Source organism: Boleophthalmus pectinirostris, unplaced genomic scaffold (genome assembly GCF_026225935.1).
Source record: "Boleophthalmus pectinirostris isolate CB_2022bp ecotype Guang Dong unplaced genomic scaffold, ASM2622593v1 HiC_scaffold_13, whole genome shotgun sequence".
Taxonomy (NCBI): Eukaryota; Metazoa; Chordata; class Actinopteri; order Gobiiformes; family Gobiidae; genus Boleophthalmus; species Boleophthalmus pectinirostris.
In genome coordinates, this window is record NW_026571036.1 from 15,423,663 (window position 1) to 15,440,142 (window position 16,480).

The 16,480-nt window shown below is 38.2% G+C and overlaps 1 protein-coding gene across 3 annotated transcripts in view; it reads left to right on the top strand.

Annotated features, from left to right (window-relative positions):
- The window catches only part of LOC110156338 (exostosin-1), a 181,940-nt gene extending 166,882 nt beyond the window's left edge, over positions 1–15,058 (top strand). For all 3 annotated transcript variants that reach the window (XM_020920549.2, XM_055149686.1, XM_055149687.1), the window contains 3 exons: positions 10,349–10,509; positions 11,708–11,879; positions 14,873–15,058. In XM_020920549.2, coding sequence (XP_020776208.1) covers positions 10,349–10,509; positions 11,708–11,879; positions 14,873–15,058 — 519 coding nt within the window. The remainder of the gene's footprint in view (positions 1–10,348; positions 10,510–11,707; positions 11,880–14,872) is intronic.
- Positions 15,059–16,480: the final 1,422 nt, after the last annotated feature.

A 16,480-nucleotide genomic window follows, 5' to 3' on the forward strand; every position in this document is an offset into this window, starting at 1 on the left:
CTTTGGTAAACTATAAAGCCTGGATGCTTGATGGATTGTCGGAGTATTACAGCTACTGTAGTCAGGAGCCTTGTCTGACAGAAATTGACCGCTTCAAGACACAAGTAGCGAGTTGTTTTTTTTCAGCGCTTATACTTTATGCAAATTAGCCATGTGGTTTTAAGTTTCATTTCTGTAAGATGCATTAAATACATTATTACTCAATGTATATCTGAGTCCTCCTCACAGGAAATAAAAAAAAAAAAAACTTATCCACCCACGTTCACATTCATAATACACATTCACCAATGGATCGTGGATGCCTGGGCTAAGGTATCAGTCTGAAGTGTTGTCCTTTAATGCGTCTGATAATCCGGTGCACCTTATGTATGAAAATAGATGAGAGAATTCAACATTATTGATACTGCACTTTATAATCCGGTGCGCTTTATAATCCGAAAAATACGGTACTCAGACAGGTGTGAATGAAACAAAACACAACTCTAGGTATGTTTTTGATGTGGTATTTTTGATTCTAACATGGCACAACCCAAAGGAGTTAATTGTGTGTAATATTGGACTTTTAATTAAGTCCATGTCCTGAACGCTTCATAGTTTTTAAATCACACTGGAGCAATTTTAGTAGAAGGAAGAAGTGTTGTGATGTAAACCTATGGAACCTGTATCATGCCTATTACAACAGTGTGAAAGTATGTTATATGTATATACTGTATGTTACTGACGAAGCAACACTGAAACCTGAAAACATGGCAGTTCAGCAAAATGTGAAGCCTCGAAACACGAAATTGCTCATAAATCTTTGATGCTATTGGTAAATTGAGTGAGACGAGGCAGGAGCGTAAAAAAAACCCCACAAAAATGAAAAGTAAAAACCGTCAAGTGATTTGAATAAGCTGTAATGGAACAACAAAGTGCTTTCCCAAAGTCATTACCATTACCTTTGTGCCTGTATCACTTCTCTGTCAAAACGCCATTGTATTTGCTGCAGGGACACACCCAAGTGGTTTGTTTCAATGACAGCTTTTGTACGGCAGATATTACAAAAAGCATCCACCATCTTAAAAGAAAATATATTCATTCACTAAAACTTGACACGGTGACATTATGAGCTAAATTAAATCCAAACAAGTCCACGTTTTTTGCTTTTCAGGGCAAATTAAACCAGACTAGAATGAGTTTGTTCGCAAAAAGACATTTCTCATCATTACCTTCCGCGTGCCTTAGCTTTCTGGTGACCTTATCAAACCTTATTTTAAGAAAATCCTGTCTCTCAGAAATTACACATTCGTAACTACAGCTCAATCCAATTAAGTTCTATGGTGAACCTGGTGCCACCCACACAATTCTGCAGCCAACGTAATGATTGGCCCTATTCCACTGAGCTAGAATGGGATATGTCATTAAGGGAGCTTCTGTGATTTGCCCTTTGACAATTAGCAAGGTGAGGCTGGGAGCGAGGGCTGGGCAATGCGCTTTTTTGTAATCATTTTGTGCTTCTCTGGGGGTTACTAAAAGGTCATGTTTTGGAGTAAAAAGGATTGAATCAGAAAGTAGAGATGTGTAATTTTACAGGTGGAAGGAAGACATTCATAATTCTTGTACATTTACAGGTGCTATGCTTGGCTTTTTACTGTCTTAAAAATGGGAAAACCAGAGCTAGTTCATTTTAAACAGTTTGCAGTAGTCCATAGTTATTCTTCACTTACCTAAAATGTGCACTGTGTAACTTTTCTGGTTTGTCTGGAATGTTTCACAGTCTGGTATTAAATCTTTTTATGGAGACCAAACCAGACCTTTACAGGCCACATCTTTTAAAAGGCAACCACGCTGACAATACCTGTTTTTCTGGGTATTTTTCAGCTGTAAAAGTACAGATAATTGAATAAATGTAAAGTCAAACTGTTTAATTTCATACTGTGGAACATTCCTGGCAAAGCAAATGACGAAGTGCACCTTTTAGCATCCTAATTATTCACTGCAATGATTCATAAATACTTTTCAGACCAGACCAAACTTTCAGAGACCAGAACAGTTTTGCCTTGACATTAAAGCTAACAGCAACTAGCATGCTAACATACAGTTCCTGATTATCAGAGAATAAAATGCATTATAATTAGATGCAGACAGTACACAGCAGACCTATTTTGACCTCAAGAGCTGTTTATACAATAGACCTTTTTCATAACGACTGGAAGTGGCCCGATGTAGGGTAAACATCACTTACATTAAAGCTTTTCTATGGTAAAATATCTGTGGAAATGTCTTATGTATTTTCCACCAGCTTCATAAATTTGCCTACCCATCTCCAAATCTTCATCCAACAAGGTCAACAAAGGACATATTCTGTCCATGAAGAATTTATCCACAACTATCACGGTAAGAAAGACGAAAACGTAAAGGCGAACAACGACTAGCATTAGTGAACTACTATTGAGCAAAACTAACCTTATGGTCATGAATAAAACATAAGTAATAAGTAATTTGTTAATAAGTTACTTTTTAACTCAGACTGATTCTAGAATTAAAATTAAATATCGATTTCATGATGTAGATATTAGCACAAACAGAGATATTTGTGCAGTTTAAATGCTAGACATGTAATCTGTGAACATCTGTAGCGTTCAAACTGCACAAATTTCTCTATATATTAAGTTTAGAATCAGTCTGCGCTAAGAAGTTACTTGTTGTTTATTCATGACCATAATGTTAGTTTTGCTCATGCTAGTCGTTGTTCGCCTTTACGTTTTCGTCTTTCTTACCTTGATAGATGTGGAAAAATCCTTCATGGACAGAATATGTCCTTTGTTGACTTTCTTGGTTGAAGATTTGGTGATGGGGCAGATTTATGAAGCTGGTGGAAAATTCGCAAGAAATTTCCACAGATATTTTGCCATAGAAAAGCATTAACATGAGTAACGTTTACCCTACATCGCCGCACTTTCGGCCGTTGTGAAAAAGGTCTATATATCTGTTCTGGGGCAAGACACATTGTGCTCAAATACATGGGGAAAATCTGTACCCAATACTTTAAGAATTATAAATCATCTTAAAAACTGAAACAATTTTACTGCTTCCAAGCAAAGTTACTAGTTCCACTTTAAGGCGTTTGGCACACTTGTTGTGGGAGATGTCAGGAATTCAATAACTCAGATTTATCAAATGGCAACACCAAGCCTAGCCCATATAAGTAGAAATGAAAGTGTTCAGAGGAGCTAATAAAAACCCATCCAATAACACACAATCGCAAATCAATTTTTTACTATTTGGAGACACTACCAAAAAGTAAGTGTTTCCCAGATGCCCTTCCTTGCTTGTTGTGGCCAAATTCTTACTTCCAGGAGCTAATGTGTCATCATCACAGGTGTTTGTTGTTTTCTAAGTAGTTTTAAACAAACCATAAACAAAGTACCCCGTATATAATTGAGCCTCCCTTATTCAGCCTGGCGTAGTCTCATTACCACCTGCTCCTCGCTCCCTCTCAGCGCCACAGCCAGTTAAAGACCCCATCCCTTACACATTCAAATAGGCAACCAGCTCCGCAGATCCAATACATCTTTGAACTCTGCGATGTTTTATTGATCCAAGCAAGTCAATGCTCACCTTTTCGGCACTAACGGGATTACCGCCATTACGCTTTATGGCAGCACAATTTGTGGCAGAACAGCACTGTGACAAGTTTCTACAAGCAAACTTTTATGACAAAGAAAAAACTGTCAGGGAACATAAAGGAAAAGTGCGTCCGTGCTCAGTAACCCGGCGCACTAATTGCCCTTTGAAAATGGAGAAGGGATTTATTGAAAAGAGCTCAAATATGTCAAGTGAGCTGGAGAATGTCACACTTTTAATATTGTAATCCTCGACTGTGCCAATTTCATAATTACATTGTTTCAGCTCATTTAAAGTGTGATTATTCCACCATGAGCGATTACAGAAGAGAAAGCCAGTGCAAACCTGATGAAGCTTTTGACTGAGCAGCCCAACGCGCCGCCGCACTGTGCCCTTTCGAAGACATTTGCAGTATGTTCAATGTGGGAATGTGCTGTAGACAGATAGACCGTGATCTCCTGTCAAAGAGATAGAGATAGCACATTTGAATCCATGTGAAGCGAACGTTTTACATGCTGTTCTTGTGTGTCAGTTTTTAGAGTTTTTAAAAGGCCCATGTTACGCTATCTTAGGATCTATGTTGTGATGTTGTTTCCTCACTACAAACATACCTCGCCTGATTCATCAGCTAGTTTCACTTCGTTCGCATTAGGATTCATTCGCTTGATGGTAGACAGGTACTTTTTTAATTTAACCAATCGCTGCTATTTGGTCATGCTGTAATGTAATGCGCTGCTAACAGGGCTAACTGGTATATTAAGATTTTCCCAAATTCCGTAGGAAGAAGGGCAATAACGTCTTTCCTCTTAATAAAATTCACCAAACATTCTTTGTTCCGGCTTTAAATCCTCGATCTCGGGAATCATTGCCAACACAGAATGTATGGATTCATCAACATCCATCTCAACCGTTTTGTTTATTGTTGTGTTGTACCACAAAAGGGACCCAGACTTGCGCTTGGGTTTGACATCATGGCTTCACAGCTCTTCGCGGATTGGCCGGTGCACGGTCTACAACTTCCGGGGTTCTTGCAAACCTTCTAGTGTATTCCGAATCTTGATCTAGTCACTGGAGAGAAATTAAATTGAGTAGAGACACTAGGTGGCGCCAGCCTGGCTAAAAAATACCTGGAGTTGTGTTTTGTTTCATTTGCACATGTTCAACACACAAACTCTACATATTTAGGCTGAGTTTTTCTCTTAACCAGAAAAAAACACACTTTGTTCCACCTTGTGATGTCATGTGGTGATACACGAAAGACTTCATTATGTTTTTAAACTACATATACCTTCATTAGTATCATTTGGATGATTTCAACCCTGGAATTGCCAATCTCTCTCTCTACTAAAGGAAAAAGGTAACTTGAAAACTACTGCTTCATGACATCACAAGGTAGAACAGAGCATTTGGAGCTTTGGAGATGTAGACAGAATAATAATGCAGGGTTTCCCAAATGTGTGAATGAAACAAAACACATCTCTGGGTATGTTTTTGCTTCGGTAGATGGCTTAAAGCTCATTATGTGTAGTTTGGGACCTTTAAGGCTCATTTTATAACATTATAACATCAGAAAATAGTGTAATCTGGGCCTTTTAATGCGGTATAGCTGTGATAGGTGGTGGGAGTGAGTGAATGAATAATGCAGTGTAAAGCAGGTTTAAGTGTACAAAAAAAACTACTATTATTCTTGTGAGATAACGCTCTGTCATGGCTCATCCTTTCTTTTGTCTGTAGGGCATTTGCGTATGTATTTTATGTTAATGTAAAATAGTACAATGTGTAGAAATATCCTCTTTGAAACTGTAACTCTTTTACTTACATAAGAATGCTTCAATTAGTTGTCTGTCACATAGTTCTGACAACAATGAAGCATATATATATATATATATATATATATATATATATATATATTATATATATATGAGAGAGAGAGAGAGAGAGAGAGAGAGAGAGAGAGAGAGAGAGAGAGAGAGAGAGAGAGTACAGCATGTTATAGTTACTTCATCTGCCCACATATTCTTTTAATTCTGATTTCTCTCTGACATTTTAGATCAACTACTTTTCATCCTCCTCGTGTAGCCGCGCACCACCACTTTTCTCAGTCCACACTTGAAAAGAAATAAGATAAGACTTCTAACACAGACGCCGTAACTCCTTCATCTCATAACATCGGACACTTTAAATCCAAGCGTCTGTAGAGATTTGCACCAGATCTATGGCTGGATTGACTCTTGGCTCTGTGGATCAATGCTAGCCACGTGCCCTCATCTGTATGTGCGGTACGTTAGCGTTAGCATTGTAGCTGGTTGTGGTTGACTTAACATTCACCTTACTCTAACCTTAAGACTTGCTTTCACAGTTTCACAGTCACCTATTGGCACAGTTAATTTAATACACATTGATTTGATTGTTGCAGGGCGATGTCACATTAGTGTACTTTTGTCTGTACAGATGTTCAATACATTGTTCTATTGGATCTATATTGATTATCTGTAGTGTTGGGAAGTAACTGAATACATGTACCATAAATACATATTCAGAATTCACATTTTGAGTAACTATATTCCAGTGCAGTTACTTTTTTTATTTGGAGGTATTTAGGGATGTAACAATAACTGAAATATCGTGATATTGTATCGTCAGAGTTCTCACAATAATATCGTGGACCATCACAATATATCAAATTACAAGTCTCTTTGCTTAAATTAAGAGTTATGGTGCAGCAATAACTAAAAAATGAGGGAACTACATAGACCATGATCCTTTGCTTCATTTCAGTGTAGACCACAAGAAGAAATAATAGTTCTAAGCACTTTTAAGTCTTAGTACTTTGGATTATATCATGTCAAGGCATTTAAGAGGAAAAAGTAGTATATTAACAGTTTTGTTAGCCTCCACAAATATTGCAATAACTATACCGTGAGATTTATATCATGAAAATATTATACAGATAGATATGCATATTGTTGCATTCCTAATCATGAGCCTCCACACCATATCGTGAGTTTTTCCTTGATATCTCAATAAATATCGTACTGTGATGTTCATACCGTGACGATATTGTATCTTCTTGGCTTGGATATTGTTACACCCCTAGTGGTATTAGTACAATACAGTTACTTTACAAAAATTAAAGGAATACATTGCACTACTTGATCACGCAGTTTTGTGTTTAAACTGCACGTAGATACTGGAAAAAAATAGAAATAATGATCTTTCCTTCTTTAATTTACGAGATGCCTAACAAAAGGTGAAACAAACATTAAGCAGTTTTTAATCCTATGTTGCGTTTTATAGTATAATTCAAATGCGACTCAATGTCTTACTGTTCCGAATCCAGTATTCTGATTGGACCATGTGTCAGAATATGTTACAAAATACATTTCAATACAGGTATTCTGTAACTAAATATATTTTCAGTATTCTTTCAGTGTTTCAGTATTCTTCCCATGGATAAGATAAGATAATAAAAGCAAAACATTGGGCCTCTTTTTGTGGCTTTTTGAAATAGTTTTATAAATGACAATTTTTGTTATTCATCTTTTGCATGTCTTCAGAATAACTATTTTGATATTTCAATATTCATGGATTTGAGCGTCCTGTTCTTTGCAACTGACTTTTTCTTTTTGACTTTGACAACTTTCACTTTTTCCATTTGAAAGATATAATATTTTGTTTAAAAATGATTTTTTTCATCATTGCGAAGCCCATGGAGATTTACAGTATCTCCCACCTTTAATTTCAGATGGAAATATTTACCTCCAACCAAGTACTCCTTCACTTCGCACAGTTGTATTTAAAGGTCCTATAATACGCAAAATTGACTCTTGCTTTAAGCCATATTATAATGTTCTTCATCAGAAACATGCCTGGAGTTGTGTTTGTTTCATTCACACATGCTTGAGTAATTCTTGATTATTAGTCTGTTTACATCCCCAAAGCTCAAAATGCTCTGTTCCACCTTGTGATGTCATGCTGTGGTAGGTTTCAAGTTAACAGCTCCTTTTACCTTTTGTTCAGTAGAGATTGGCAATTTGAGGGCTCAAATGTGATTCTAGTGAAGGTGTATGGAGTTTAAAAACACAGTGGAGCACTTCCTGTATTACCACATGACATCACAAGGTGGAACAGAGTGGGTTCTGTCTGAGAGAAGAACAGTCTGTTTCTGATGAGGAAACATGATAAATCAGAAAATAGCGGGAAAAAAGGTACTCCTCACTTTCCCAACACATCCCTAGTATCCTAATTACTCACAGTAATGAGTTTCTAAGCACTTGTCTCAACTTTCAGACACCATCACGGTCAAACTAAAAATAACTAGCATGATAACAGCACACCTCCTGATCCTCTGCTTTATATTACTGTACATACATTGACACATGCCCCCCTGTCTCCCATATCTCTCCCCTCTTCGCCCTAGCGTTTAGTGCCATAATTAGTCTGGACAGATTATGAGCGTGCTGGATCCTGTCTCCTGTCACCCACATCCCCACACGCGTCACTTCACATTATAAAGAGCAATTTAATCCGTAAAGGCGAAATGATATTTGCATGATATCATTAATCCTTGCAGAGCCGCGCTGCCGACTTGTGACACTTGGCAAGGCACATATGTCTAGACTGGCAGCCTCAACCTTTTCTGTGGGCTTAGAGCGGGATCTGTACTGTAATTGCTCACACGATTGGTGACAGGAGCCGCGAGGTATCACTAAAGAACATCCACTTTCCTCCGACTCTCTCCTCCTCTCCTCCTCTCCTCCTCCTGGTAATTAATTTCCTCTGTGGGCTCTCCAAAGTGTGTGTGTCTGTGTGTCTGTGTGTCTGTGTGCGTGTGTGTGTGTATTACCAAGTATTTCATTATGTGCTGATCCCTCCATTCTGCGCTGTGTCTCGGGTTGAATGTCTTAATAGTGGTTTTCGATTCTAAAGGTGGAGCTCGTCAGGTGGCTCAATTCTCCTCAAGGACAGTGGGGGCTTTACATAACACCGAGTAATAGCTTAACTGAAAATCTGAAGTGAAGGAACTTTTAGCAAGAGTTTTTCTTTTTTTGCTTTCTTTTTTTTGCAAATGTAGTTGGTTTAAAAATATTGATTAAAACTGCCCTGTGTAACTTTTACTTGGTACAAATGTCAGTAACACGCGTTACAGTGCTTTTTTAACTTGGATTGAAGTGGTGGGTTTTTTGTTTTTCTTCATAAAAATCAGCAGCGGTGAAACACCACGATTACAGTTCTGAGTGTCGGGATGGGCCCGGAGATGAGCCTGCGTAGACAGTTGGGTGGCCGAGGGTGAAAGGACCACGGTCCACGCTACAAGGAGCTAACCGCAGCTGACGCCCGATTGCGCTTTGCGGACACCCTGCTCCACGGGCTTGGGGTTCTCTCAGGGGCGGTCCTAGATTCCAAGTCCTATTAAAAGATTAGTCCTGGTTTAGTCCTGGTTCAGTCCATAAAGGGTGCAAAAGTTTGGCATCTTCATACTGTTAGTTTGGTGAGAGTAACTTAAAAGTAATGCAATAGTAGAGTAATTCTTTACACTTTAAATGCAGTAATATAGTAGTATAACAAATTACTATGACACTACAGTAACAAGTAATAAATAATGCATTACAGTTTTTGAAGTAACGTGCCCAACAGTGGTTATTGCTATGTGCTGAAAGTTACACAGTATGTTATAAAGTATATCTATCACCATGAAAATGAGCAAGTGATGCTGTAAGATAAGTTACAGGTCAGTTACAGCTCGATTGGCAAGCTCAAGGTATTTTTGAGCAACAAAAACAACCATATTTTTATATAATAGAACGTTCTATGAAACACAAAAACATCTCTGTGGAAAAAACAGACATTGTACTAACTGTAATATCAAAGGTGTTATTACTATAGCTCAGATATTTTACTGCTTCTTATCAATCTGTAAGTTTAAGACTTTTGTTTTAGTAGTGAGTTCAGGTTATCAACCAACATTCTGTATCTGTTCAGAAGCAGGGATCATACATATATTGTATGTGTTAAATATAAAGGTAAATGGTAGGGATGTAACCATATCCAAATCTGTCATTACGATATTTTGGATAGGACACTTTTTTGCTTTTAAAATACCCTGACAAGATTTTGATGTGATTTATTACCCTCATAATTCAAGTAAAAACATATTTGTTCATGTTGTCTGAATTGAAATGAATCATGGGATATGTAGTTCCCTATGTTTATTAGCTATTGGTACTATAAAACTATGCATTTAAGCAAAGGAACTTGTAGTTCGATACATTGTGACAGCCCACGATATTATTGTGAGACTTTTGACGATACAATATCACAGTATTTTGATTTACTGTTACATCCCTAGTAAATGGGTATAGAATAAAATGGGTAAATAAAGAACTACAAACAAACTATGTATTACAGTAAAAGAACAATATGCAACACACTGCAATGGCAATAATTAGCAAGTAGCCTTTGACCAGGGCTAGCCATGGTAGCCACTGAGCAGAAAAGTTATCACCAAACTCTGGCTAATTAAAAGTTTTAAAGGCGTGGTGGCTGTGCGCCGGTGATGCGCTAAAACCCATTTGGAGCTAATCTTAAGATGCTGTGATCTGTTTACCTCAGGACCAGCTGTTTAAATCCTAAATAGTTTTTGCAGAAATTTGCATCATGCCTTGTCTTTGTGCTTTCTATTCTACTGCCATCTTGTTTTCCATTTAACCTGCTCATTTCTTGTCTGTGTATGTGCTCTCAGGTGGATTTCGCCTTCATTGTGTGGCAGAGTTTCCCAGAGAGGATTGTGGGATATCCAGCCCGGAGTCACTACTGGGACAGCTCCAGGTCGCGCTGGGGCTACACCTCTAAATGGACCAATGACTACTCCATGGTACTGACAGGGGCAGCCTTCTACCACAGGTATGAGGAGATCAAAATAGTATTATACTGTTGGTTGAGCATCTGTAATAAAATCTTGTAACCTATTCGCTGTAATTAGTTAAATATCTTGTAGACTATTTAAAACTGTTTGGCATTGTAACAGAAAATACATTTAAATACATTTAGATAATTTATTCTGGTTTGATACCTTATAAGATGATGACAAAAAACAAAGCAGGAAGCAGAGCGTTAAATTGAGTAATGCTCTTCTCTCAAGTGACTTGTGAATAAACACTTATTGTCACATTCATGCAATTCTCATTAGTCCTCTTTAGTTGTATTTTTAGAAACTCATTTGCTTCAGGCGTGAGGTTAGTCAGTAAATGAAGTTTGATGAAAAGCATTTAAGATCGCCACTGTATGTAACCCTTCTGGACCTGCTTCTTTCTATGGAGATATGATTACTTTACCTGGAATATTCAGAGTGCAAGCTCACACACAGTAAAGATGCATGTTTTCAAGGTATTTTTCATCAATAAAAGCACTTGTAATTGAGTACATGCAAGATGGATCATTTATTACTAATACTTCTATACTATTGAACGTTCCTGACAAAACAATAACATCTCAATATAGACAAGCAGGTAGCCAGAAAAGTTGCATAGTGCACCTTTAATATGTATGCATTAATAATCTGGGGTTGCTAGCTTTCAACTTCAGTCAAAAGTAATTAAAAGAAATTTATTACAGTACTCAAAATACTGACAAAAATGAAAATTATTAAAGAGTTTACTACTTCCTGGCACCTGCACATTTAATATAGTATTCAGTAGAATTCATTAATAAATACTGAGGCATAAAAGACACAGCTTAGGGAACCAACTTTTAGTAGAAAAAAACTCAAGTAAAGGAACAGAGTATGCCTGTTTACTTTATAAAACTGAATATGACAGTGTGGTTATGTACTTACTAACTGCAAATGTTACTGATAACTGTCAAAAACACAAATAAATAAATACACAATAATGTCCCACTCGATATACACTAAATGAGGTTTAGTGAAAAGTATATATGAGGGAGAGAGAGTGGGACAGCAGGCCTTGGAGTGGAGGTGAAACACTGACAGTGATCTAGTGCTCTGGACCTGCTGCTGAGGGTGCAACATGGCAACCATTTTGGAGAGGGACAGAGCAGAACTGAAATGCACAAATGGGTTTCTCCTTGTCTCTTTTCATAGGTACTATCACTACTTGTTTACACGGTACGTCCCAGCCAATCTGCTGAAGACAGTGGACCGCATGGCCAACTGCGAGGACATTCTCATGAACTTCCTGGTGTCGGCCGTTACTAAGCAACCGCCTATCAAAGTCACACAGAAGAAGCAGTACAAGGAGACCATGATGGCACAGGTATCTATAGACATAGAAATGAAAGAAAACATTAAAATTGCTGTTAAAGTTCAGTGCTCAGCTTTTCTGGTGGAGGGTCTGCCACCTGCTTGTCTCCATGGAAATGTTATTGCTTTGCCTGGAATGTTTCATGCTATGATATTCAACTTATACATCCAGCATTCATTTTTTATGGGTGTTTCTCTCACTCAGAAATACATTCCTTCTGTGAACAGGCGTGACTCTCCACAGATCTGAATTGTAATGTAGCGTAGTGCTGTAACCTGCTGGCCTCCCTCATGATAGTTGAGTTTAAACTGTACTACTTTGTTAGGAAAGACAATCCTTCCTTGGAAAATGGAGGTCTCAGACATGTCTCCCATCTAAGACTCCATTCTCAAACCTAAAACAAAGAAAACAACAGGGGGGGCCAGGACAGGGCCAGAGATGTGTGAAAACATTCATTATGACCCCACACTCATTAGAGATGAATAGGCCTAAGTAGGATGTTCATTTCAGACTTGTTTCAGTGTAGTTAGCTCCTCCATACAGGCAGATATAAGGCAGTGTCCACCAGCGTTCCAACCAGAACTGAAGAAGCAGCTTGGATGAGCTGCGAAACATTTTTGACCTAAATAAATATTTGCCCAGTTGAAAAACTGAATTTCTCTCTTGCCATGGATTCTACCTGGACAACTGAGAAATTCTACATATACAGTACACTGTGGAACATTCTAGACAAAGCCATAACTTTTCCATTGAGACAAGCAGATGGCAGACTCTCCACTAGTAATGTTATGTAGTGCACCTTTAAGATTTTCACATAGTATACAAATTCATTGTTAAAATGAAATACATAACAATTTGATCAAATGTGCTCAGATCTGTTTGTAACTTAGGTAAACTTTTTTATAATAACAATGGATCAGTATGGAAGAAACACAGACAAGACTGTGTTCACAATTGTATGCACATTAGGTCAAAATTGTGACTAACTGCAACTAAAACAGAACTAAACCAAGACTATAACAGGACCAAACCAGGACTAGTGTGAAAAGAACCCACCCTAAGTCCATAGTTACTGCATTATTGTTGACTGATTGCGTCGCCCCCTTGTGCTTGGTTTGTCTCTGACCTTATCTCAGTGCCCCCCTCCATCCCCCCTCTCTCTCTGGTGTGGATGTGCCAGTCCTTATACACACGTCTCGCGGTCAGCCTGTGGTGATTGATAGCCTGACCGCAGCAGCACGATGACTCTGCAGTATGGACCCTGTGATTAATGTCTTAATTGTGAAGGCAGGGCAGCAAACTTACCAAACTTACTCCCTTTTTTTCTTTCGATTTTTTCATTTTGTTTTGATGGGCTTTATTTAGAGTGTACACTTGCCAGTTTTGGTCAGTAATTTTTTTTTGGAAGGTTGACAAATTAGAGCTTGTGAAACTTTAAATTGAAATTTTGATTGTTTAAGATTATATTTGCCACTGCTATACTGGACTATTGATATTTTGCAGCTCATCAATATTCCCTGGCGGTGTGAAGCTAACTGAAAGCACGACTCTGTTAGAAGTTCTGTTACTCAAGTTAGACTTAATGTGAGATTTATTTTAACGGAATTTGAGGTGAGACGTTAAACAAGTTCCCCTCAAGCTCAATAGCATTGGCCAAGAATTTTTGAGTTTTTTGATGAAAATCCAACACCTTTATTTTTCTGTTTATATTTTCTTGAGTTTTCAGACTATCTTTAAAGTTTTTTGACTCTGTTTTCTAATGTGTGGATTCCACCAATAGACATACATGCAGAACAACCCCAGCATCATGTCACTGCAAAGTATCAATACTGGACCCTTTGTGGCCTGGTATAGCATAATTTTTTCGGTTCCATTTTGTTTTACATTGTCATTGAGGTTCACTGGCCCCTATCTTACCCCCATCTGCCCCCATGCACCAGCTTGCCTTCCCAGTACATTAGACCAAGCTCTCCCACAGCACAGCATGACCATGAGCCATTGTGATGAATGGAAACCTACTTTTGCTTATCTTCTTTCTAACTATGTTTTTATGGCTGGCGAGTTTGTCCCCAAGTGCACGCAGCAAACAAGTTGAGTGCACATGTCAGTTAGGATCAGTTAAGAAAGCATAGCAAATTGAGAGATTACATTTTATGCAACTCTGAGGAACTTTGCACACACTATAAAACTTGAAAGAGTGTCATTTCATTGCAACTCTGTTTGATATTTCTAGCATGGTTTGAAGCAGAAAACATCTGTCTTTTCCTGTTTTAAAGGTGTTATGGTAACTTGGTATAGAGACCTTCTCGCAACCATTGAGATATATTCGCTAAGTTTAATGCAGTTCTTTGTGTGGAACATGCCTGGCAAAGCAATAACATCTCCTTGGACAAGCAGGGGGTGCCTTCATCAGAAAGGTCCTATATTATGCAAAATTAACTCTTGTGAGCTTTACGCCTTGTTAGAATGTTGTTGCCTCCTCAAAAACACATTTGGTGTTGTGTTTTGTTTTGTAACTCGTTATTGGTAGTCTGTCTACATCACTAAAGCTCAAAATGCTGTGTTCCACCTTGTGATGTCTTGAAGTGGTAGCTTCAAGGTAGGTAACAGCTGCCTTTTACCTTTTATTTAGCAGAGATCTGCTATTCCAGGGCTGAAATCACCCAAATGACTCAAGTGAAGGTGTATTTTTTTTATTTGAGTGAAGAACTAAGCCTAAATGTGCAGTGTTTGTGTTACAAACATGTGTGAATGAAACAAAACACAATTCCAGGTATGTTTTCTATGAGGAAACAACATTAACATAACATTGATCAGAAAATAGCATAATATAGGCCTTTATTGAGTCCTGCTAACAGCTACATGCCCTGTCTCCTGTAGCTGTTCCAGTCCTTAATACTCTATGCTGCTACTAATATAAACAAACTTACCTTACTTAAACTTTTTATCAGCATTTAACCCATCATTTGACTCCTACCCTTCCATTGTCTTGTTTGTGTGTCCAGGGCTCAAAGACGTCGCGCTGGGCAGACCCGGACCACTTTGCTCAGAGGCAAACCTGCATGAACGCCTTCAGCCGCTGGCTTGGCTTCATGCCCCTGGTGCACTCCCAGATGAGGCTGGACCCTGTGCTGTTCCGGGACCAGGTGTCTATCCTGAGGAAGAAGTACCGTGACATAGAGCGATTGTGAGCAAAGAACACACCCCTCTGGATCCAGGAAGTACAAGGCAATGAGAACATAAACACATGGACGTAAAAATGACTGAACACCAACATATGTGTTTGGAATCTTAATCATATTTCTATAAAACTCACAATACAGTCTTTATAGGAGTGAGTTATTGCGCATATCCTCTGTGCGTGAGGATGCAACCCAACAGTGTAACATGCATGGAGCCACATGCAACAAGAGCTAGACAAAGCCAAAGGACACAGCGGTCTGACTGCTGAGAAACTCTTCAGTGTTGCATGGTTTGAAAACAGTGGAAAGTAATGTGTTAGAAAGAGAGAGTATATATAAGATAATGAGGTCTAAATATGGACAGAACATGATCACATGAGCCCCATATTTTGAGAGACTATGGCAACTAACCTATTGTACAGTAATATAGATTTACAGCAGCAGCCCTGTCTGTACAAAATAAATTAAGAATAAAGAGATGATATGAAAACACGATACTTTGCTGTTTCTTGGGACAGAATATTTTAAGTCAGTGTGTTTAGATATGGCATTTCAACATTTTACAGACTGGGTATCATCTCATACAATAGTCACTTTCTAGTTTTCCCCGTACACCTTCCCTTTAAATAACCTCGCTGAGTTCTCCCCTTGGTCTCTCGGAGCTATCACATACAATAAGCAGGATCTCTTTATCATCCTGAAACTATTACAATATATTACGTTCAGTCATCCCTGTAGAAGTGATGCACTCGTCACATAATAAAAGTCATCCTATTTCTAGCTGGTTGCCATGTGCCTGTTAATAAACTAGAATAGAAATCAGTTCATATTTGCAGTTCAATTGTGTAATCTCCTTATTCAGATTCGGTACACACTTCATATCATGTTTTATTTTGTTGTTGTATTTAAAGGTGCATTCTGTAACCTTTCTAGTGGAGGATCTTAGCTTAGTCTGGAATGTTTTAACTAAGTTACAGGTCAAATCTGTGGAGAGGCAACCACTTTCACAGTCAGAGTGTCTGATTTTGTAGGTATTTTTGACCCATAAAGCCAGAGTTGCTTAACGACAATCTGTAGAATATTCTGGGCAGAGCAATGACATATCCATAGAAACAGCTAAAAAGTTACATAGTGCACCTTTAATAGGAATTTGAATTTATTTGTTTGGAGGATAAGCCCCTTGAGATGGCCCACCATCTCATTTTCGAGGGGACCCTGACCTCGCAGCAATAGAATTTGTTCACTCGACAGTAGGCAGGTACTTTTTTTTATTTAACCAATCACTTCTATTTGGTTGTGACATATGTAATGCACCGCTAATGGGGCTAACTGGTATATTAAGCTTTTCCCAAATCCTGTAGGAAGAAGGGCAATAACGTCTTTCCCCTTGATAAAATTCACCAAACATTCTCTTTGTTCCGGCTTTAAATC